The sequence below is a fragment of the Montipora capricornis genome, chromosome 10 (genome assembly GCF_036669925.1).
Source record: "Montipora capricornis isolate CH-2021 chromosome 10, ASM3666992v2, whole genome shotgun sequence".
Lineage (NCBI taxonomy): Eukaryota > Metazoa > Cnidaria > Anthozoa > Scleractinia > Acroporidae > Montipora > Montipora capricornis.
The window spans coordinates 42505501-42531263 of record NC_090892.1 but is presented as its reverse complement, the minus strand read 5'-3'; the positions used below and the strand labels follow the sequence as shown (position 1 = coordinate 42531263).

At 39.9% G+C, this 25763-nt stretch overlaps 2 protein-coding genes and 1 pseudogene across 2 annotated transcripts; all 3 read left to right on the top strand.

The window, feature by feature from the left end:
* The first annotated feature begins 7333 nt into the window (after window positions 1–7333).
* LOC138020847 (uncharacterized) lies at window positions 7334–7681 on the top strand. The gene has a single exon (XM_068867761.1). The coding sequence runs from the start codon at window positions 7334–7336 to the stop codon at window positions 7679–7681; it is 348 nt and encodes a 115-aa protein (XP_068723862.1).
* Window positions 7682–13720: 6039 nt separating this feature from the next.
* On the top strand, window positions 13721–16991 carry LOC138020846 (cyclin-dependent kinase 2-like; annotated as a pseudogene).
* Window positions 16992–19279: 2288 nt separating this feature from the next.
* On the top strand, window positions 19280–21187 carry LOC138020845 (tigger transposable element-derived protein 6-like). The gene has a single exon (XM_068867760.1). The coding sequence runs from the start codon at window positions 19280–19282 to the stop codon at window positions 21185–21187; it is 1908 nt and encodes a 635-aa protein (XP_068723861.1).
* The last annotated feature ends 4576 nt before the right edge of the window (window positions 21188–25763 follow it).

Genomic DNA, 25763 nt, shown 5'->3' with positions numbered 1-25763 from the left:
TTCGTGTCAGCAAGACTCGAGATGGAATCCAAGAGTCGCTTGAATTTTACGACTTGTTGGTCCAAACGTCTACTTCCCGCAAGATACCGCTTGTGATCATCTACCGTCCATATAATTCTGATGACCACCACAGGGTTCCCATTAATAGTTTTCTCACCTGATGGAGTCCACTATTCTATCTAAAGAGCCTTTGATTGTCGTTGGTGATTACAACATACATGTGGATGTTCCTAATGACACTGATGCACTTAAGTTTTTAGATCTGCTTGAGTCTCTTGCTTTGGAGCAGCATGTGACAGAGCCAAACGCACATACATGGTCACACCCTGGATCTTGTTATAACAAGAAAGATTGAGGATATTCTCGCCAGTCCACCACGCGCCTGTCATTATTTCTCCCATCATGCAGCTGTACATTGTGATGTTGCCATCAGTAAGCCTTCATTTCAGACTACGATAATAAAGTTTAGGAAAACTAAATCCCTGGACGGTGAGAGCCTATCAAACGATGTAGTACTTACAGGGCTATGTGATAGAGGTAATAGCGATCCCATAATCCCACTGGACTTGGATGTACTTGTAGAGGATTACACGACCACACTCTCTCAAGTTCTTGATCGTCATGCACCTTTAAAAACCAAAACAGTGCAGGCTAGGCCCAAGGTACCCTGGTACACCAGAAAGGTATACCAAAAAGGCGACGCCAGAAAGCAGAAAAGAGATGGAGAAGAACACAATCACAGGAAGATTTGCTGGCATTCAAGAAACTCAAGAACCATGTTACTTATATAAGTACATGGGCTAAGCGTGCTTTCTACTCAGACTTTATGAACGACAATAGCGAAGACCAAGGAAAGCTATTCAGGGCCACTCAATCATTGCTACTGCCGAGGAACGAGTTGTGTTTTCTAGAATACACGGACAACTCAATCTTAGCCAAAGAGATCAGGCAGTTGTTTGACCGTAAGATTGCAAAGATTTGGGCAGAGCTTGATGCATGCACTCGTCATCCTGGGGTGGTGGCTGAGGATAAAGTGTTTACAGGTCATAGGAAACGTGATCATTTCAATACGTACTCTGTGGAAGATATGAGGAAGCTGGTCAGTAGATCATCGAAGAAAAGCTGTCAACTCAATCCTATGCCGACCAATTTAGTAGTCGGCATGTCCCTATCATCACTAATGTCGTGAATTCTTCACTTTCCTTGGGACACTTTCCATCTGATTGGAAAACGGCCCTCGTGGATTCAAGACTGAAGAAGACCAAGCAAGGGACTTCCTTATCCAATTTAAGACCTGTGAGTTATCTGCAATACCTCTCTAAATTGGTTGAAAGGGCAGTTTATGATCAAATAATTGATCACGTTACTCAGTCGGGCTTGCATCCCATCCTCCGGTCAGCCTATCGACTGGGTCACAGTACAGAAACTGCCCTATTGAAGATACAGAATGACATACTAGTGCAATGGACAATCAACGAGTTATTCTTTTGGTATTGTTAAACCTGAGTGTAGCATTCGACACGATTGACCACCAAGTGTTGTTAAATCGCCTGTACGTGACCTATGGAATTACAGGTACCGCTCTTAAATGGTTTCACTTGTATTTATCGAACAGGAAACAGCGAATCCTGATTAACGGGAGCTATTTGAGAGACTTTGATCTGACTCAAGGGGTACCTCAAGGATCATGTCTAGGTCCTCGCTTTTCACGTTCACGCATACACTGATGATACGCAGCTCTATATCTCATTTAAGCCGGATGCTTCTGCTACTGAGACGGATGCTGTTGACGCTTTACAAGCTTGCATCAGGGATATAAGAACCTGGATGGTCCAAGACAAACTTCAGCTGAACGATGCTAAGATCGAGTTTCTTATTATAGCTACACATGCACAGTCAAATAAGGTTACGATAAATGACTTGCAAGTAGGTGAGGTAAAGGTTTCTGCTGTCTACTCTGTTAGAAATCTTGGTGTTTTGATGCAAACATGAATATGACCACACATATTAACAGCATACGCTATTTATTACCATCTACACAACATCCGGTGTATTAAAAAGTATTTATCATATGAAAATAGGAAGTCCATTGTACAGGCTATTATAATGTCACGATTAGACTTCTGTAACGGTCTACTATATGGTACGCCCGCTGTTCATCTTGGTAAGCTGCAACGCCTGCAGAACGCGGCAGCTCTGCTGGTATGTACTGTATCCAGGTATGATCATATCACACCATCCCTGATCAACCTGCACTGGCTTCCGGTTACCTACAGAATAGAATTTAACATAGCAATGTTAGTTCACAAATGTATTTATGGCATCGCACCACAATATCTTTTAGACTTTATAAAAACCAAAGAGATCATACCGGGGCATACTCCTAATGGACAATACCTATACAACAAAAAAGACACTCGGGGATAGGGCGTTTGAAAATGCCGTGCCCAAAGTATGGAACCGACTCCCTCTAGAAATTAGACAATGTCAATCATTAATACTTTTAAAGTTCTACTAAAGACATCTTTTTAAATTAGCTTTTCATTAGTTCTTTTATTAAGTCATATTTTACTTTTATTGTTTTCCGAAAATTGTAAATTATTATTATTATTATTATCATTATTTGAATTAGCCATTTATTATTTTAAGATTTTAATGTTTGTAATGCGCATTCAATCATATCTTTATCGCATGATAGACTGCGCAATATAAGAAATAACATTATTATTATTAGATCGAGTACCTGATGTTGAGGTCCTCAGAAGAGCAGAGACAGTCCAAGTGTCCAAGCTATCATCACAGCGTCACAACTTCGCTGGGTTGGACATGTGCGGCGAATGCCAGACTCAAGGCTGCCAAAGGCAGTACTCTATGGCGAGCTCAGTGAAGGGAAGAGAAAGCAAGGTGGACAGAAGCTACGCTTCAAGGACGTGCTGAAGTGACACATGAAAAATGCCAATGTCAAGTCTGAAACCTGGGAGCAAGATGCTTTGGACAAGATTCTCGAGAGCCACTGTCAAACAGTCAGTGAAAAGCATAGAGGAGAAGCGACAGCTGGAATACCAGCGTGCTCGTGAAAGACATTCCACTGCAACATCAGGACATACATGTAGTCGCTGCACAAGATCTGCCACTCACGGGCGGGCCTGGCTGTCCATCAGAGATTCTGCCTCACCTAACATAAGCAGTCGTCACCGCCTGCGATGGACTGCTGAAGAGGAAGAAGAAGAAAGAAGACACATGTAATTATAAATTATGGTGATATTTAGTAGTCAGAGCAGCGTTTAAGTGCTATCTCTATTCCCATGTATTAATCTATCAGAGCGTTTGCCCTAGTTATGGGAACAGGCCCTTTGCAGCTAGCATTCACATGGTAGAAGTCATCAATAATCATTATTCAAATTACGCAATAGGAAGGGAGAGGAAAGAGGACAAGAGGCCTTGTGTGACAATCAGTTTGTTTGAAATAACTTTATGCCAAACTTTACTTTCCTTAAAACAGATATTTTTGTAAAGCCCAAATAATTGGACGACATGAAGTCCTGTTACCAATTAATCATAACCATTACAATTTCCGAGAAAACAAAATTACTGCATTCCGTTTTCACTGTCTAATGCTACAAATTTGTCCATTTTAGAAGGGTAAGTGGTTGTTGCTATGGTTATTGTGATAAATTAATTGATTGGTGGATTAAGCTGAGTGCACTTAACACGATTGGCTGATGTAACTGTCCGATCTCAGGTATTTGATTACAGCCAACTGTCCGATTTCAACCCTACACAATAATACGTGAAAAATACAGTAGTTCATGCACCAATCAAATTTGAGAAAATTATAATGGTTATGATTTATAATATTGTCATATGCTAAACTATTTAAATCTTCATCTTGAATGACACAAAATGCTACTAAATATGGTCGTTAGTATGGCCTTTGCTTTGACAACAGAATGCACTTAGTTTAGAAGTCTTATGCTTGAGTTCTTTTGCCACTGATAGCTAATTATTAAGAAATTTTACAGTAATTCACTGCATCAGAGTTTGATGCATTTGATGTCCAAGAGAGGCAAGAATATAGTCTAAGGGAGCAGAAGCAGAGTTGGATCTTCAGGGCAATGAAATATCACCCAAGGGGAGGGGTGTTACAGGTTTCCCTTTTTTTTCTTTTCATGCTGTTGAATATTTTCCTCTTTGTGTGAAAGGGCATGGTCAGTACATTCTCTCCTATCCCTTTCAAAAATTTCAATGATAATCATCTCCATTAAATATTTAAGTTATATGAGCAGTTTATTGTGTTACAACCACTGCAAACCACAAATTAAATAGTGTTTACTTTTTATTGCTTGTTACCAGTGTTATCATTATGATAATAATTTCTATTCACCTAAAGCATACTGCATTTTTAAAGTCAAGTTTGAAGAGAAAGTTCATACATATCGGTACATGACTGTTTAGGTAGTTGTCATAATAATATTGCAATTTTCGAAGGTCAGAAGGCGTTTACACCAATGAAAGAAAACGTAACCATGTGATGAAAGCTACAAGTGGACCACACCATCTGAAGATCACAGGGTTTAACCAACAGCAATATTCCATCACCAACCTTATTTTAATAATTTACACATGCAATCATGGCATTAGAAGGCATAAACAAAAAGAAGATCAGATATTGAACCTACATGATAGCAGTATCAGTAGTGAAAACTGTTAACAAAACTTCTATGTTGTGACACACTCTGACTGGATAGAAATTTATCCAGTGGATGGCACGATGCTCTTTAACTGGAAGTAGGCTACTCATGAGAACATCTGAAAATTCAGGCTAGGGCCTGGGGCCTGTGTCTCAAAAAGACAGGAAACTTTTCAGACCTGAAGGCAAATTTTAAAATGAAAACCTGTAGATTAGCAGCACAGTAGCTTCATTGTATCATTTTCAAAATCTAATACTGTATTGAAACTTGGATCTTGAATGCAAACACGGAAAACATAAGGTCCGAAAAGTTACAGGGCCTTTTGAGAAATGGGCCCCAGATCTCAATATCACTATTGCAGAGTTTTCATTAAGAAGAGAAAATTTGAAAGAAGCCCACATCTGAGTAAAAAATAGTTTTAAGCTATTGAACGTAAGCCAGAGAATTCAGTGCAGTAAACGGAGAATTTTCTGATCTCTGATGCCTAATGAACACCCTGACTCTTTTTCAAAAAAGCAACATGTTAAATCAAAAACCATATTTGAGAAGAGGCAATTACCAACAACTTCGTGAGTTTGCAAATACTGGGGATGCAACAAATAATGCTCCAAAAATAATCTGCTTTTAGTCATGGTCTATATAAACAGCATGCTTATGTCAAGTCTACGATATAGCAAGGCAGGGGTTTCAAAACAAGCTGGCGATGGCCAGAGCTCTGCCAAAAGTAATTTACACTGAAATGTTTGTTGACAAGAAAGAAGTGAAATTTCAAGTAGACAGTGGCGCCTCGGTTAATGTCATTCCCGTCAAGTTTGTGAGTAATAAGAAGTTCGAGCCCACCACAAAGACGTTACAAATGTGGAACGACACAACACTAAAGCCACTGGGTTCCTGTCAATTAATTCTCCACAATCCGAAGAACAAGAATAAGTTCTCTGTGGAATTCCTTGTCGTTTACAAACAACTGACTCCACTCAAAGGAGCAAGGGCAGCTCAACAGATGGGCCTAACCACTGTGAACAAGCAAAACTTCAAGATCGCAGAACCACCTGAACGACCGAGAACAGAGGTTAAGAGTGTGCAGACGGCTGATGAATTGGTAGCAAGTTTCCCAGAGGTGTTTCAAAGAGAGTTGGAACCACTACCAGGAACAGTTCACTCTGAAGTCGAACAGGGCACCACGCCCATTGTCGCACCGCCTCACCGTGTCCCAACGTCACTCAAACACAAACTGAAGGAAGAATTGGATCGACTACAGCGATTGGAGGTCATAGCTCCAATCAGTGAGCCCACTCCATGGGTCAGCAGTCTTGCTGTGGCTGTAAAGAAGTCTGGAGTGCTGAGGATCTGCATCGATCCCAAACCACTTAATACCGCCCTGAAGAGAGAACGATATTAGCTTCCTGTACTAGGGGACATACTTCCAGAACTCTCAAAAGCAAGAGTATTTTCAACAGTTGACCTCAAGTCGGGGTACTTGCACTGTGTCCTCGCCCCTGAATCCAGCGTCCTCACGACCTTCGCAACCCCCTATGGAAGGTACAGATGGATTCGTTTGCCCTTCTGGCTCTCCGCTTCGTCCGAGATATTCCAGAAGCATCTGAATCATGCACTGGAAAGCCTACCTGGTGTTCTGTGCATCGCGGATGATATCCTCGTCTACGGCACTGGAGAGACCGATGAAGAGGCAACTGCAAACCACCACAGGAGTCTCCAAGATCTACTTTAAAGGTGCAAGGACCGCGGCATTGTCCTTAATCCAGACAAGATGAAGCTGAGGATGAGCGAAGTCAGCTTCATGGAACATCTCCTCACGAACAACGGCCTGAAACCTGATCCTGCCAAAGTAGAGGCAGTCACTAAGATGTCTAGGCTACAAGACGTCGAGTTCATTCAGCACCTCAATGGATTCGTCAATTACCTAGCCAAGTTCCTTCCAAAACTGTCTGATGTCATGGAACCGATTTGTCGCCTGATTCAGAAGGACGCTTCATGGAACTGGTCCTCCGAACAGGAACAGGCGTTCGCACATGTGCAGCGGTTAGTGACAGAAGCGCCTGTTCTGTGTTACTACAACCCTTCACAGGACCTCACCATACAGTGTGATGCAAGCCAGAGTGACTTGGCGCAGCAATATTTCAGAACGGCAAGCCCATAGAGTACACAAGTTGTGCCCTCACCGATACAGAAACCCGGTACGCACAAATAGAGAAGGAGATGCTGGTGATTGTTTTTGCTCTTGAGTGCTTCAACCAGTACACATTTGGTCGACACATACACATCGAAGGTGACCACAAACCACTAGAAGCAATTCTACTGAAACCACTCGCTCGAGCACCTCGACGCCTCCAGTTAATGATGATGAGGTTACAGAAATACGATTTCACTGTGCACTATGAGCGTGGCAAAAACATGCATTTGGCGGCTGGCATGTTGTCACGGGCTTACCTGCCCTACAAAGGCAAAGAAGTGGACGACTTCGAATCAGTCAACATGGTCTGCTATCTACCCATATCTGACCAGCGTCTAGACGAAATAAGAGCAGAGACCCGGTAAGACCAGTCTCTGCCAGAGTTGTCAGAGATTATTATCGTAGGATGGCCTGAACCTCTGCATGTGAAACGTGTAGGGAACTCAACAGCATGACGCACCCCAAGGAGACACTGATACCCCACGAAGACCCGTCCTGTCTTTGGGAGAAGATTGCCGTGGATATCTTTACCCTCGATGGAAAGGATTACTTGATCACAAGAGACTACTATAGCAACTTCTGGGAGGTGGACAGATTGCAAAACACCAAAGCCAGCACCACCATTCTGAAGCTGAAGAGTCACTTTGCCCGCTATGGCATACCAGACCAAGTGATCAGTGACAATGGCCGCAGTTTACTTCTGACGAGTTTGCCAATTTTGCAAAAACATGGGATTTTGAGCAACTTACCAGTAGCCCTGGAAATAGCGAGGCCAATGGCAAGGCCGAGTCTGGGGTGAAGACAGCCAAGCGCACCCTGAAGAAATCAATCAGGGCTGGAACTGATCCATACCTCGCCTTACTCAACTACAGAAACACGCCCACACAAGGAATGACAACTAGCCCAGCACAACGTTTGATGAGCTGAAGAACCAAGACACTCCTCCCTACAACTCAGAACCTACTACTGCCTAGGACTTTAAACCTCGAAAGTGAAAAGAAAGAGCTGCAACAATGCCAGCAAGCTTAAGCCAAATATTACAACCAGACAGCAAGGGACCTACCCAGCCTCTCTGAAGTTCACGTTGTTAGAATGAAGTCATTTAAGCGTGTTCAGACGGACGATGGAGCAGTCTACCGCAGAAACCAACAGCATCTGCGAACCACGTCTGAACCACCAGTTGAACCCAGCAAAGCAGAGCCAGAACCGGATATAGCCAGCGCAGATGAAAAGGCGACTGCAACAACAGCGTTTACCCCCGACCAGGGTAGTGCCCCTCAAGAGCCATAATGTGAAGTGGCGACCGTCCTGGAACAGTATCGGAGATCAGAGCAACTCAGGAAGAGCCCAGCATACCTCAAGGACTATGTCTGTGATTAGACTCATGATTTTATTTATTTTTGGTTGCTTTTATCATAATGATTAGTGTTTATCACTTATTGATCGTCTTGCGTTGAACGCACCAACCGATAGATTTGTTCTATGGACCCTTTGATTCCGCACTGAAATGACACTGACGTTTTTTTTATCTATTTCAATCTTCCAAAAGGGAGGATGTTACAATATACGTGTGATTTCTATATATGATTAACTAGACTAGGATCGAGTTATCTCCTCACGTTAGACTGCGCGGTATGCTGAGATATAGTGGATTAAACGGATCTTCAAACATTAAGGTAACATTTCTACACAAAAAACAAAGTTTAATGCGATAAAAAGGCATTCTTATGTTACTGTTTATATGTTGAGAGGCTGATGACAATGTCTTCTCTATATATGTTTATTGTAGTAAAGTGTATTCTCAGGGGCCACTAAGGCCAGAAACTGGAGCAACACTAATAGCCACTGTAACAGTTACACACACAAAAACACTAAAACACAATCTCCTAGCAAGTCACCTGACTCACGGTTTCGCACACTAAGGAATTCCTGGATGTGTATGTGATCACTATATCTCTAAATGTATGGTGTAGATAAAGCAAGCAGATGTGTACATCATGGCCAAGACATTGAGTTGTAGGGGGTTCCAAAGGCTTTCTCTCCAAGGAAATTGACTGAAATATCTTTTCCTGCAGTCTCTCCACAAAGAGATTAACTGGCAAAGTCTTAAAGTTACAAACAAGTGAGCAAAATAAAAAACACTCTTTGATAAATTTCTAAAAATTATCCACCAACTTTACACGACAGAAACTATTATTCAATGAGTTTGAAAAGACCAGAAAAAAAAACAGGGATAAAATTTAAACTTAACATACACATGTACTACAGTTCTTTAATATTTTTAATATCTAACATGACATTTCTATGCTTTTTTCATTAGTGTAAAGAGTGGGGATTTCTTTTAAAGAAGCTTTTCGGTCTACACTTGGGTACTGGTGATTATGCTCACCTTGTTGTAGACCACAGTGCTATGTTCTTGCAACAAACAAACTGCATCGGCAATTGTATTCAAGGGCTACAAACCATGGTACATCTGAACCAGGGCAGTCTTGTAAGTTTTTAATATTGTAATATTATATATTTTAAAGCTTAGGAAAATTAAGATTATGGCATTCATCAACACAGTTCTGTTACAAAAAAGTAATATTTATAGACCGAATGCACAAGTGGTGGCCAAAAAAATTATTTGATCTGTTTATATGTACTACATGTAATTAGACTCACTACCCTTGTTTGCATGGACAAAACTACAAAAGAAATGTTGCTTGAGAGCGAGGCTAGTGAGTCTAATTAGCACATAAACAAAAGAATACCCATTTGCATTTGGTCTATTTATTTAGAATTTAACAATAGTTGCCAGTTTCGATGTCTGCTGTCAGTCAGCTAGTTTCACTCAGAAGGAACCTGAGACAACTTTGCGTTGTAATTTGGTTTTAGAGGGAAGAGGGTGGATGATTATTCCCTGTCAAAAGCAATTTATGGTTTTTAAGGTTTAATTTGAGAGGAATTCTATACTTGAAATTACAGAAAGGCACAATAATAATAAATTATGGCCAACCTTAAGAACTGTTCAAGGACATGAGCAGTTTACGACTTATCAGCGGTCTATTTTTCAAGTAATTTATACCAGTGTGAAAAGGAGATGACACTGAAATAAAGCTGGTCAGTTGAGTCATTCACAGTTACCATAATGAGCTTTGATCAATATTCCCTCTGCCCAACCTCCATATTAATACTTTAAGTGACGTACAGACACATAGTACGATGTACTTATACTAAATTTTCAATAAATATAGCATACAATAAACAGTCACCAGAGAATGACCTATTTTAGGCTATACTGTATGTTGTAGGTGTAGTTCCTCTGACATTATATCCCTCAAGGGCAGAGACAATACTCAATTGCCGTAAATTCATGGTAACTGGAAAAGGATAATCCAGTCGAGAGTTAACATGTTACTGCCTACTTCCCTTTCAGTGGATCAAATCCTCACTCACTGGTATGCTTCCATGTTGATGTCCATCAGATATGCTTTCCATGAAGCAAGAGACAGCATTACTTTAGGTAAGTACCACTACTAATAGTTAAGTCGCAGTGTATTTTATCACCTGAAAATATCAGAAAATAACAAGATCCGTTCCAAGGTACAGGCAACTTGGATTAACTTGACACTTTACAATTCGCAAGGCAATTACAGGAAATTGTTATTAAGTTAAGCTAAAACATCAAACCAAAAGAACAACTGGGTTAACTGCTATACTCAGAACCATAAATTCTACCATATTGTGTCTAATATTATAAATAGTAACTCTTAATGGGGTGCCTAAAGAAGCATTGATATTTTTTACATTATAGGCAAGAAAAGATTCAGCTTCCATGGGTGTGGTTGGAAAGCCATTAATACAGCATCCTGGACAGACGAAAAAATGCAGTGGATTCTGGTGATTGCAGATCTGTTTGACCAAATGTTTGGAGATGACTTCTTAACCTTTAAGTATGACAAGGAGCATGGCACTAAAATAGATGAAAGTGTAGCTGTGAGCATTCTTGAATATAGCCACGATCAATGGGAGAAAATGTATGATAGCAACAATGCAGAAGAAAATGTTGATCAGGCTAAAACCTCTGTAATCCCAGATGCAAATCACCTGAAACCAATACCAGTCACAAACAACAAAAGGCATCAAAGCGCCCTCTTTTCGAGGACTCTACGGCCCCCGTAATTAGGCCCTCTCCAAAGACAGTTGTTGCAGAGGATGATGATGGTGGTACTGAAATAAAAGCAGGGCCCTCCTCTCTACAAAGACCTTTCAATTATGCCACTTCAAGAGCGGAAGTTGGAGCTCTTTATTACCTCCTTCCACAGGTAGCCTGCAGATCTTCTGCTAAACTGAACCCAGTTTATGACAGGCTATGAGTCTCAGATCCTTTCATGCTATCTGAGCATCCATGTGAAAGTGATATTGATGAAGCCCGGAAACTTCTAAGTGATGAGCAAAATGCTGGCAAGAATCCAAGTGGTATTGAGATTGAAGGTAGAGGAGAATTCTCTGAAACTTCTCTGTCTGTCCTACAAACAATTTTGCAGAATAACAGAAACTTATCATAAAGTTTCTTCTGAAAGAAACTCGCTTTTGAGCATTAAATGCAGTCCCAGAGATCTGGCTCTTATTCAGAATGCCCTTCGGCATCATCCAGCCACAAATCCATTACTGAGGCATGAGAGGTAAGGGACTGTTCCTACTTCATTTGCTGATCTTGTCGAGGAGCGTTACCTTGATAGCTTCATCATTGACATTTCCATAAGCAAGATCTTGGATGAAACTTGTGTAGGTAGAAGGAACCACACAGTCTATTTTCCAACTGAAGTATTTCTCTGGATGAAGGCTAGACACAAGAACTCTGTTCAGAAGCAACTAGCGGATACAATTTTCTCGTCAAGTGATGGTGACACTCTGAAACAGATTTTGGTGCCCATCCACATGCCTAATCATTGGGGCTTAGTTCACATTGATCTTTTGAATTCAGCGCTATACTTCGATGATGATCTGAAGATAATGGTGCCTATTTCACTACTATCCACCATAAAACATTTGTTAGACCTACTGATGGAGATGTTTCCAGCAAATGCCATCCTTAAAACAAAGTTTTGAGATGGTGTTTTGTGTTTTCAGCGATTTGGAATGCCAGCACAAGTACCTGTGGACTCCAGGAAGATTGGCATGGGAAGCTGTGGGGTTGGAGTCATCATGGCTGCAAAAGATTTAATTGTGAATGGACCATCAAGTGTGAACAATTTCAAGTGGATATACTGTGAGATGCATGAACACAGAAGTGATTTGATGCTGCAAATTCTTAAATGGAGGAGCTACGGCTACAAGAATATATGCGGGTATAATATCTTTGGGTGATAAGGTGGAGCATCATGTTGTATCTAAAGCTTCCTTACACAATTCTGTCTCTCTTAGGTAGTCAGCCCTTATTGGGCTGTTGTTATCTGAAGGCAGAATTAATGCTCCTAACTTTAACTTTTAAGCCAGTTCTATCTCTCTTGGGTAGTCAGCCCTTATCGGGCTGTTGTTATCTGAAGGCAGAATTTAATGCTTTTAACTTTTTGCAGTCAGTTCTGTCTCTCTTGGGTAGTCAGCCCTTAGTGGGCTGTTGTTATCTGGAGGGAAAACGCCATCTTTATTTAATAAGTGCCCAGCTAACTTTTCTGTCTCTCTTAAAACGTTTATTCACCATGCAGCAGATTTAAGCTTACATCAGGGTACCACTACAACAAGCTTGTGTGGAGAGAAATGGATACGAAGACAAGCACAAATATTGCACATGAAGAAGACATAGTTACTGTGGAAATCCCTGCATTGCACACTGCAGATAGCAAAGTCCTGCGGTGAAACTCTTGACATTGCACTCCACAGGCAATTTACACGCCGGCTCCTTTAGCAGCCACCATATGAAGAAAAAGTAATGATCAACATATAAGTGTGGTAGGGTTTGGATAACCACATCATGTATGCTATACAGGTAAGTATCCAGGTCCAGGTTCCAAGAGTGGTTTAATTATCACCCTGTTAGTAATAGTTTTGAAGAATGACAGTTAAGATGATGCAAGGCAAAACAAAACTTTTGAAACAAAAATCCTTAAGTCACCTTTCCGTGGCTAGTGTTGGAGAGCACTTCTGGCCGCCAAAAAATCTCAAATCCTAAACCCCCCCCCCCTACCCTCCTCTTCCTTGTTGAAAGCAAGTAAAGAAATACGTTGTAAAAGCAATATACAATATACTTGTCAAAGGCATCCATTTAGCGGCTAGGTTACCTTCTCATTTACACCACCCATAACCCTTGCATTCATTTCATGGTTACTGTATGTGCCGCGCGCTATCCTCAATGCTCATTACCCTGCTGGAGCTTTGGTATGCACACCGGAAATGATGCCGACCACAACATCCCCTAGCCATAGGGGTTAGGGGGTAGGTTAACCGTTTATTGTTCCTTCACCATTGTGAAACGGTAACGACATGATTGATTTTGCTTCTGCATGCTTTGCACACTTCCTTTGTAGCAGCGCGGTTCTTCTATTGAATATAGGTGGACAAAAGTCGCAATGCCTTTTGTAAATGACCATGATCTAGCGACAAAATTTTTGAAAACAATGCAACCTTTAATAATCACGCGAAAATTCCACTGGGATCTTGTTCTGGCCAATCAATAGCACCATATGTTTAAGCATGCAGGTTTTTCATTTCTCTCAATTTTCTCAGGCTCACTTAAGAAGAAGAAATCTTCAGCAAGTTTTCATTCATATTCCAGTGATCTCGGTACTTGTATATATTTTTCACTGTACATAGTTTTCACTGTATATATTTTTGATTTATCGGATGGCCCAGCAAGATGGCAAGAAATAAACGAAAGACGGTAAAGGAAAAGTATAAGCTTAAAACTGTAAGAAACCAAGCAAGAAGGAGGTGGAGGAACAAAAAGGCCCAAGAGAAAGGTCTAAAAAACACCGCAGCGCCAAGACTGGCTGGCCTCATCAGTAGTCAAAAAGCGAACGAAGCTAATACACAAGCTTGTGAACGTAAAAAGCCCACCAAACCGAAAAGGCGGTATGAAACGTCAGGCGTCAAAGAAATCAACCCTATGGAGATTGTGCGTACTGAAAAGTCGTAAGGCTGTGGTCTCTTCGGTGTATGTTATCTGGCTCATTACAGGAGCATATTGGTTGCATTGACAGAGTTCAGAATGAAGTCAAAGTCAGTAAATGACGTTAACCAGGAACTTCTTCACGAAGCCAGAATGATCAACCATTTGGGAGATCATGGAAACCTTCCACTCCTTTTTGGCACAGTAACAAAAGGAGATAAATTAAAGCTGGTAACACAGTTCCATGGAGAAGGGGACAAAGTCTAACTCTATCGACAGCCATTAAGAAAAAAAAACTAGACAAACCTCTTTGGTTAGGCATTGTGAAGGGAATTTGTGAAGAGCTTCATCATGTACATACCCATGAAATTATACACAAGGACCTAAAATCAAATAACGTTGTTTTAGAAAAGCGAGATGAAGTGCAGTGGAATCCTGTGATAATCGACTTCGGAAAAGCCCGATTTATAACACATCCAAAACCACTGATGTCTCTGATGGCTTCAAGTCAAGCACTTTACAAGAGACACTACTCCCCACATTGCTCCAGAAATTGTCACCGGTAGTGGCTGGCAGTCTATTACATCGGATATTTTTTCTTTAGGAAAATTGTATTCGCTATTCTACACTTGCTACCCACGCCAACTGTGATTTCACTTAGAGTTGCAAAACGACTTAAAGGGCTTAAAGGTGTAAAAAAACGAACCGGTATATTTTAGAAGCAGACTCTGATATCTGCGACACCTAAACTTGCGAAACAAGTTCTTGAGTTACACTTAATGATTAGCTAAGGGTGATTTCAAATCACTGTAAGCTCATTTGCATAATTTTTTTTGTCGGCCTAAGCTTGTCATGTTTGATTCAATCTCCTAATTTTGACATTTTCCTCCGTAGCATGTGAAAAGTACATGTTTATGGATGAAGCTAATACTTATTTTGTCAAAAGTGATTTCATGTCAAATTCATTAATAAAACAAGACTTGGCCTTATCGATTATATTCCTTCCTGCCTCTGTGATTTTTTAAAATGCTGCATGCTATAAACACGTATAGCAGAACAGGAAGCACTTTTTTGGCTATAAAGAACTCAGTAGTTTAGTTCTTGAACAAATTAAGGAACTGTAAATATACATGTACCAGCTGTAAAAGCTAAAATGTCATCAAAGTAAGCTAAGTCTCTGACAATCAACAAGCTTATTAAGAGGCTTTACAACGTACATTCTAAATTTATTCACTACATTGTGTGTGTGGCGTATTGCTAATTGCACGTGTGATTGAGTTCTTGAATGAATTTCTTGCACATTTTTTAATACACATGTATAAGCGAACTCAGAGAAGGAAAAAAAATCATCAACCCCCTCTCCATGGCCCTCATCATTACTTTAATTTACTGCGAGATTGTCATTGTCTTCTTCTGTGTCGACGTCTTCATCATTTTGTGGTCTATGATAAGATTATTCCAGTTGTGTTTTCACTGAATATGAGATTTAAACGAGTTGAATTTCTGAAATGATTGGCCACAATCGCCACATGTTATCGTGAAGTTTAGCTCATGTCTCTGAATAAACTTTACATGACTCAGGAGCTCCTTAAGGTACTACTACTGTGCTATGTTTATTTTTCGTGCCGTGGCGGGAGAGTGGTGACGTCAATGCTTTTGTTTCCCCATACGTTGAACCTTTGAACCCAGATTAGTCTTGCATTACTCAGCCCTCTGGTCGTAAGTGACATGGGGTGAACGGAGCAAACCAATCATTGATTTAAAAATGTGCGCGCAAAAATAACGTACAAATACCAAGCTCTGCATCATTAGGATCCTCTCGCTTGTTGACATTTCAGTTTTGAGGTGTTTACTGAATTGTTTTTCCTATAAATTGAAAATCATGGCTATAAAGACAGCTAAGGACGTGAAGAGATGGCTCGTTGAGCTCGATTTTGAAGAGTACACTTCGAAATTTCACGGTAAGTAATCACACAATGATACTTGAAGAGCTAAGTATTGTCTATTTTACTTGTTCCGTTGACCGCATTAATTGTATCTAAATTTTACATTCAAATCACTCAAATGGCGGTGCCAGTAAAAACACAGGAGCCAGTTTTCCTCTTGTGGATGTTATGCAGAACGTAAATCATTGGTTTACGGCCACTCAAGCGTACAAAACATCGAGCTATGTCATTTGCATAAACGTGCGTTTTGGGGGAAATTCATCACCAGCCAAGGAATTAACTTACTTTTCGATTGGAAATTAAGTGAAGTCGCCTTTCAGATCATAGAGTGCTCAGCTCGTACGTTTTTAGTTTATTTTCGTATGCACCGATCCTTATGGAGAGCAAGCTCGATAAACTGATGAACAACAATTAGAAAGATAAGACAGCTGCCACCTGAGCATGTAACTGATTTTAAAATGTCAATATTCAAGCTTAAAGTTTTGTAAAAATCAGAATATTCCACAATATTTAACAATTATATCAAAAGGGGATCCTGGGAATGCATTTTATGTCTTTTCCGTTACAGTTACCCCCTAGGAAAACCAGACGGGAAGGGGCGTCATCGAATTCGGAAATCCGAGCTGGGGGGTGGGGGTAAAACAGTCTTGCTATCCGTGATGGTGGTGAGGGGGATTCTGGAATAACCCATTCCATGGTTCCAACAAGTTATTATTACTGCATTACTGCATTACATTATCGGTTTAACTGCTGATTTAGTGATATATTAGAAATGATCTGCAGCTTTCAGCACAATTTTCTGGAAAGGCAATAAATTATTATTTTAGAAGAATAACAATATAACATGTCTGTAATCAATTACACTGTAAAATAATGTTATTACTTAACAGATATTGGCATTGATGGAGAAGCACTTTTGTCTTACTGAGAGAGCCTTCAAGCAGCTCATACCAGTAATTGGCCACCGAATGAAATTTCTCAAAGCACTTGAAAAGCTTCAGAAAAACTGCCCAGCTGGTGGCAACATTGTTGTGGAAGCTGTGCAAGAGGATCACGATCAGGATCAGGATTAGGCCCTGGCCCAAGCCCCCCCCCCCCCCCCCTTCCCCCCATCTGACGAGGAAAATGATAAGGTACGGTCATTTTTGTCATCATTATAACTGAATCTTAGCATGTACATTGTACTTTGAGCAGGCTTAAACAATCTGCTAGTTAAACCATTTTACCCTCACGTACAGCGTATTCAAAATCTTAATTCCCTTGTCTCCAAAAAAGAAAAGGACGTTAACATTCTATTTTGTTCTGTTTTTATGTATTACAGGACATGCATTGCAATACAAATTGAAAACAAAGTCTCTTTGAAATGGTTAAGCCAAAGGTCTGATCTTATTTTGCTGTGAACAGTTACTGAGAATGGTGGCATTTGCTGCCTTTAACCAGTGGCTCACTCAAGTAGTACATCTGGATTGCTTGTTAGTGAGAACTTGTGGCATGTATAAATATGTGTCAATGCAGATTCTGTTGCTGTGTAATGTTGCAATCCTGTTGCATTTAACCAGTACCTCTTTTGAGTACCTTATTTAGTTGATCATCAGAGACGAGACACATTTATACTGTACTTAATAAATTTCAAAAAAAGGAAATGTAAGCAATCATTAGAAAGTAAAAGAACACAGTGCTTGTCTCGCAACAAAAGAAAAAGAGAAAAAACTGTATAACAGGGATTGATTGCACTCATGCAAGGCATACAAGAGGAAAATAAGTGCTTAAGTCAGAAGGTGAAAGTCCAAACAGCTATCAAAGAGACGTATTTTGAAATGCGACAAGTACAGTCAACTCTCCGCTAACGGACACTCTCGTAAGCGGACAGCTCTACTTACGGACGGCTTTTTAAATCCCCGTTTTTACCTCCCAGTCAAACTTTCTATTTACACATTACCGTAAACGGACACTCTCTCGTATGCGGATGCGGACACTTTTGAAAACGAAAATTGGATTTTTCTTTTGTTTACGCTCTCTCGTAAGCGGACACACCATGTACGTAATTGACTCTTGGCAATGAAATTTGTCTTTAATTTGCAATAAATCAACAAAAATATGACCTTTAACAGAGCAACAGAACAGCGGGGATAGCTTTTTACAAATTTCAATTTGTCCGCGGCAAAGCAAGCTGTCCGTTGGTATGACATTAACAAGAGTCCGACGAAACATTTGTAGTGTCACGTTAATTATGGCCTAGCCTGTTCACGGACGTTTTTTTTTTTCGTAAGATACTGGCGCTCGCCAATATCTTACGAAAAAAATAAACGTCTGTGGAGGGGCTAGTTATGGCCACGTTCATCATGGTCTACTTTACTTCTTGTTTCTGTTTTCAATCACTGATTGTACCAAACACTGTATCCCAGATAATCAAGCTTGGACTTGAGCCACGGTAAAGATGTTTCAACATCACCATAAAAAACGTATTTACAAGGAATTTCCATGCCGTGCCCAGCTCCTCTGTTGACAGGTTTACCCGTTATGATGGCTTTCCCTTTGTTTGTTCCGCGCTTTAAAAACTTGGTGACAAATTCAGCCATCCTCAAAGGAATGTGACCAAGTATCTCATCGAATCCAGACACTGTGTTAGCGTGTTCCTTGGCTGTTGTTTCAAGACTGCAATCTTCTAAATTAGGCCTTGCTACAGCAACCGCATTCACGTCCTTGATGTTCTTTGGCTCGCCTTTAAGGGCTCTTTCCTCATTTAGTTGTGGATCCCAGCCAGCCGCATCTTTGTATACATGATAACCGCGAATGTAGGACTCAACCATTACGTACGATTCTGTCATCCTGTTTGCCATCGCTTTATACAGCTACAGTCAAGAGATCACAGCAAAATGGGGTCCGTAATGCGAGGTCTTACTTTTGAATACAGTACAGTAAAAGCTCTTTTCACAGCGTGTGTTTACTGTTGTTGCTTGTCATCAGGTTCTTTTTCAATTAAAGTAAATTTAGTGTTTGTACGAGTGTGGGTAGCTCATTTTAATTTCCTAAAATCTTGACGTCGGTACTTTTAGCCTGTTAAACTGTCGGTAAGAGGTGTGAAATTTTTCCAGAACTCTTACAGAAAGCTAAAATCATTTAAAAATACGAGTGCAGTATCAATTCTACCATAAAAATTCGTTTGCTTTATCGTGTTGATTGAAATACAGTATCTCTATCACTGTAGTTTGTAGTCATGGATACTAACTGTATACAGTACACTGCTTCGTGTCATTTTGACAGATTACAATATAATCCCGTAATTCGCGTGTCAATCAGTGTGATTTTCTGCCATATTCAGTGCATTGGCGAGTTTATACACGTGTAGGTTGCTGTGAATATGTCGTGCTGCAGTAACTGCGCGAACGTTACAAAATATATTTCTTTAACGTGCGAAAGGCCAGTTTGTAATAAGTCAAGAGATTGTTCGGTGTGGGCGGACGAGGAAAATCCAGGTTGGAAGGCAGGTATTGCTGTTGCCTGGTGTTTGCCCTGTTTCGACAAGAGAATTGCTGCTGAAAACCTGATCGGAGATGAAGAATTCAAAGAAGACAAGCCAGTCAATCGTCCAAAGCAGCAAGTGAATCAAATACAGGGGAGTCCTCAAGTGGAAACAGCAAGCAGCTCGAGTAAGGCGAAAAAGAAAGCAAGACAGGCTACAAACGATGGTCAGAGCCGCAAGTGTTTACCCCTAAGTGAGAAAGTACAAGTGATCCTTGCCTCACAAGATGAAAAGCAAAGCATCAGGCAGCTGGTGAAGAGGTTCGCTTGCGGAAAAACTCAAATAGCAAAGATCATTGCTGATAAAGAGAAAATTATGGATGAATGGATGTCCAATGGCAGCTCCACGATCAAACGAAACAACTTCGAAAAGTATGAAGAGATAAACCGCATACTGTGGGATTGGTATGTCAAGGCTAGAGCAGCAAACATCCCAGTGGATGGGCCTTTACTCAAAGAAGAAGCCAGGTTGATTGCCAAACAACTCGGCGTGACAACTTTTAAAGGAACAGAAGGCTGGTTTTCTAAGTGGAAGCAACGGCACAACATTGCGCAATTCAATATTGCTGGCGAGGAAGGGGATGTTAGCAAAGACACGGTAGAAAGTTGGAGTGAACGTGTAAAAGAATTCACCAAGGGATATGCAGCTGCTGATATATGGAACGAAGATAAAACTGGGGCATTTTGGAGAGCGCTTCCAAGCAAGTCTCTCTCAGAGAAGGGAAAGCGATGTCGTGGAGGAAAGAACGCCAAGCAAAGGATCACTGTCGCTTTCTTTGTGAGCGCCGACGGAAGAAAGGATAGTGTTGTTCTTATCGGAAGCAGCAAGAAGCCCCGTTGTTTTGCAAACCTTGTAGATATTTCGCGCCCGTGTGGCGCTCAGTATTTCAGCAACGCAAAGGCATGGATGAAAACTGAGATAATGGAAAATGTGATATCCAAGTTAAACAGCAAGATGAAGCGGGAAAATCGTAACATCATACTCTTTCTCGACAATGCTCCCTGTCATCTTCCCTCCCTAAAAGGCAAGTTTTCCAACATCCGAATTGAGTTCCTGCCGAAAAACACCACGTCACGCACACAGCCTCTTGACGCAGGAATCATCAAAACTTGGAAAACGTACTACACGCGGAAGCTATTGCGATATGTTGCTGGCCAAATGGATGGAGAGAAAACCGCGAGTGAGATTGTCAAGTCCGTTAACTTGCTGATGGCTGTACGATGGGTGGTCAGCGCCTGGGAAGAAGTTTCAGCTGCAGTCGTCTCCAAATGCTTCAAGAAAGTTGGGATGTATCCTGTTGAAAATCTCAATGCTGAAGAAGATGACGACCCGTTCGAGGGAGAAGAATTGATGGATATTCCTGAATTGCTAAGCCATATTTCTCCAGGACTAGACATGTCAGCGTTCGATGACGAAGCTGAGGCCTTTGAGCCACCAGTGGATACCACACTTCCAAACTGGAGAGATACCGTACGACAAGAAATAATCGCTGCGTCTATCAACGAAGAGCAGGTGTATGAGATAATCGACGATGATGAGGAATATGACCAGCCCCTGCAACTTCCGGAAATTACATCTGCGGAACAGGCGCTGGAACTTGTTGGGAAGCTAGCGGCATTTTCTGACTGGCAAGGAAACGAGCCGCTAGTCCAGGCAATTACCAAGGTCAATGATGTCTTAGTAGATATGCGACTGAAGTCTCTATTGGCAAGGAGGCAGTCAACCATAACGGACTATTTCTCCTAACTGTCATAGGACCAAGCAAACCTTCTCTGGTCACGATATACCTTTTGGACGACAGCAATAAGTCCCGTTGAACGTTTTATAAGAAGAGTTATGTTTTTAAGAAGCACCAAAGTTACATTTATAGACGGCAACAATAAGTCCCGTTGAATGTTTTATAAGAAGAGTTATGTTTTTAAGAAGCACCAAAGTTACATTTATAGACGGCAACAATAAGTCCCGTTGAATGTTTTGTTAGAAGAGTTATGTTTTTAAGAAGCACCAGAGTTACATATATGGAAGGCAGCAATAAGTCCCGTTGAACCTTTTGTTAGAAGAGTTATGTTTTTAAGAAGCACCAGAATTACATATATGGACGGCAGCAATAAGTCCCGTTGAACGGTTTGTTAAATGTAGAAGAAATACTGTATATATATTTTTTCGAGTTTGAGCATTTGACATCAATAAAGAGTTTCGCTTTATACCTTCACTTGCTATTTTTGTCTACACAATAAAACACAATTAACACCCGCTAATTAACTCTCCCGTAAGCGGACATCCACCCTATTTTTCTTTGGTGTCCGCTTACGGGAATAATTCTCGTAAGCGGACAGCTCTTCTAACGGACACGTTTTTCAATTCCCGAGGGTGTCCGCTTACGAGAGAGTTGACTGTATCAGAAAAAGAAAAAGGCAAGATTAAAATGTAAAGATAGCTTTCATGGTGCCAGTAACCAAGTGGCTAGCAACAACGAGAGTGAAATTTTGAAGATAGATCCCTTATTCCTAGAGGAAGTTGAGGGTGCTGGAGAAATTGGGAAAGGAAGATTTGGGACTGTTTACTTGAAAAAAATTAGATCTTCTCCAGTGGCAGCTGAGTACTTTAAAGCATGTACTTCAGGTAAAGTTGTTGAAAAAGAAGCATGTTATGTAAACAAAATTTAATGTTGCCACATACATGTACCTGTACTTTATGGCATGAATATCACAGAGAAGCAACATTTCATTGTCAAACAGTATTATAGGAATGAAAGCTTTGAACCTATTACTCTTCAAAAGGTAATAAGTCAGGATATAGCAGTCTCCATTTCAGATTATGAGCACTGGCTTCATACAATTATTCAACTCATTGATGGCCTTTGTTACTTGTGTGGCAAGGGAATACTCCACAATGGTATTAAGAATGATAACGTTGTTATTATTTGTAGTTCAAATGGTTTATTTTCTCCTGTACTTGTTGGCTGCGGAAGGGCATGTCTTTACAAGCAGACGGGGGTATGCAGCCACAAAGATTTTATGGAATTCATTTCTGTAAACTTGTATAATAGTTTAAAACTTATTCTAAAGTGGTAGGGTGATAAGGTTTGGAAATATTGTGGAATGCAATAATGAGCCCTTTTATGAAACCTGGTATACAGGTAACATGTAATGCCAGGTACCATGTTCTTAAGCCTGGCGAAACTTGTTTTGAAATCTACGGAACTGAACCCAATACAACAAACCCAGAGTGCTAAATTAAATCCACATTATAACAAATGCGATTCAGATCAGGCTCAAACAGTTTAATAATACTAAAAATGAAAATCACAATGATAAGCCATGGCTGTCTTCACATGAACATCCACCGTGACAAAACCTCTTATTTGGATTTTGTGAACATTTCTGAGTACTTTCTGGTGGAGTTCATATCACAGCGTTTAAGTTTCTAATAATTACTTTTTACTTTAACCAGGAACAAACAAATATTCAAAGGACTGCTGAAAGTTAGGACAAGGCTTTTCCTTTTCTCCTTTTCAGTGGAAGCCTGCAGTCTCCATGGAAGGTTCACTTGGCACCTGACAAGCAGTTTATTTGCACTTTTGAAAAAACTCTGGATGAATCAACTGTTGCTTTCTTGGCAACATATTATGTTTTCACGTATAATCATCCTCCAGGTTTAAGAAATTTTTGTTTGTATCTTCAAAAGTGCATTTTGCATATCTAGGATGGTAAAAGTTGCCTTCTTCTGTAATGTCATTTGTTACATGTAATTCACTTCACGACCAACAGTTTAATATTTCATCTGAGGTGATTGCGACCAGCTAACAAAAAATCAACTGCATGTGTGTACTATATATTATTTTATGGCTTGTACTAATATTCGAAGGCCTTGAAAAGCCCTGTAATTTTAGATTTTAGATTTCAAGGGCCTTTCAAAAGCCCTTGAAGAAAAGAAATTGCTGCAAAAGGTTCATGCTTGAATTCATGCTTGGGTGGGGCAAAATTAGATTATACCATCTTAAATCTACAGCAGAATCTCATGACATTGAAGCGTCTAACTCTGGTTCAGAGCTGGGGTTTTTCGAGTTTAAAAACTTCTTTATTTGGATGTAACATAGCTCATGCATTTTCCTGCGCATGCAGCTTCAATCTCATATTTGGGCATAAAATTGGTGTTTCAGAACCTCCAGCTTTGTTCCAAGGAAAAAAAGTTGGCACTTGCACGCTTCAACGTCCCATGCTTCTGCTCTAACGGATGAAAAGATCGAGTGCACATTGTGATTTTGTGATAAGTGCATCTCAGCCTGTGCTGAACACTTTTTGAAAACTTAGTTTCTGGCACTGGAATACTCCTTGAATTCTCCAGGAATTTTATTTACACTAACTTAGCTGTCAACTGCTGTAGATACATTGCCATAGCATAATATTTGTAATTTACAACTCTTCAAGGTCACCTGTTGTATAATAATGGCCAGATTTAGTGTACTGTACTGTAACAGTGATATAGGTTTACATGTATGCTAATATTTCAATGACAGCTCTGGTAAACTGTACCTAAGATGACAGAAATAAGTGGTCGTCCAGTGTTTTGGGCTGTAGACATTAGAAATAATTAAAAACAACAAAGGAACAAAAATTAGTGAAAACAGAAACATAGACTTCCTTTACCTTGTTGGAAAACCAAGAAATCTTTTGATTACATACAATATTCAATATTTTACTTAATTCATATAAAGTGAGCTTTTAGCTTGGCCTTGCAAACTGAGTTAGATGTGAAAAAAATGGATAGAAAAAATTGTGAATTCCTTATTATTGCGCTTTTTTGAGAGTATTTTATAATTACAAAACAATACGAGTGATTAATTTAACCCATGAAAGGAGGCGTAATAGTTGATACCTATTATACCAAAGTAGACAATATATTAAATGTTTTAGGGAGTGACGAGGAGAAGTGTTTGTGACAGGATATTAAAGAGTAAAATCACTAAAAGTATTTTGAACGTATAAAGATTACGTTTATAATTATGGTGTAACAGTAAGCATGGTGATTTTTAATCGGATGAACTTTTATTCAGCTGAAAATGTTGAATTGAAAATCTCATTTCGTCTTATTCGATAAAAAAGCTGAGTAAATGTAACCCAAAATATTGAGTAAATCGATGCATTCATGCTGAACCATATAAGTGAGTAAATTGTAGCAGTAATGCTGAGTAAAATTCACTCAAGGGTTTGAGTTCGTTTAACTCAGCAGTGATTAATTCTATGCACATTTATGAGTAAGAGTTGACTCAGCAGTGAGTAAATCTACTCAAGTTAACGACTAAAATTAACCCAAATTTAGGGGTAAAATTACTCAAGGGAAATGCATTTATACTGACCCTTAATTTTGAGTAAACGATCAACTACTCACAGATTGAGTAAAACAAACTCTTTATTTTGAGTAAACCAAAGATCAATACTCTCAAAGTGACTATGAACAAAAATCATAATAACGAGTAAAAAATAGCTATTAGAATTCTACAACGACATCAAAATCTACCTCAAACAGCAGAAGCTGAAGTTTGTATCCAGTGAAAATAAATAAAAGTTTAACTTTGAAATTACAATTGACTAATATATACATATATACAACAAATTCCCAAAATATTTCGCAACTGTGAACATTATAGTATCTATGGGACCACTCTCATTTGCAAGCCTCTTTAGTATGGACCTGGCCTCGGTTTTTCAAAAGGTGGATCACGCTTTCCACTGCAGAAATCACTTTCCAGCAGATAAACACTAGCAAAACCAATTGAGTTATCCACTGGATAGTGATTTATCCGGTGGATAGTGCTATTCACCCTTTGAACTATAAAGGGCCAGAACTACTACAATATTGTTCAACGTACAGTTTACTACAATACTATTATGGGCCGTTTTTTAGATGTGTATAGAGTAGTTTTCCTGTAGAGTGTTACAAAGAAAAACCGAAGAAAAAATGTTGGCTAACCAAACAGTGTTTTGACAAACAGATGGCATTTGCTGAGAATTTTATTGTAACTCTCAACACTAAACAGAAACGCCCACTCTGTACATACTTATAGACAAAAACCTAAGTGTTGGAGTTTCCCTTTCAGTGCTGTTTTAACCTATAAAGAGGTAACTGAGACTGACTGAAGCTCATGGAAAGAATTTACCACAGAAATTACAGAGAATGGCAATTTTTTACTGTCCCGAATGTGTAAAATACATTTTAGCAGATACAAAAAAAAGTTTCTCAGTCCAGGAGAATAATTGAACATAAAAACATAATATTTTGCTAGTAATGCAACAGTTGCCTCCACAAGGGATGCCTGGAA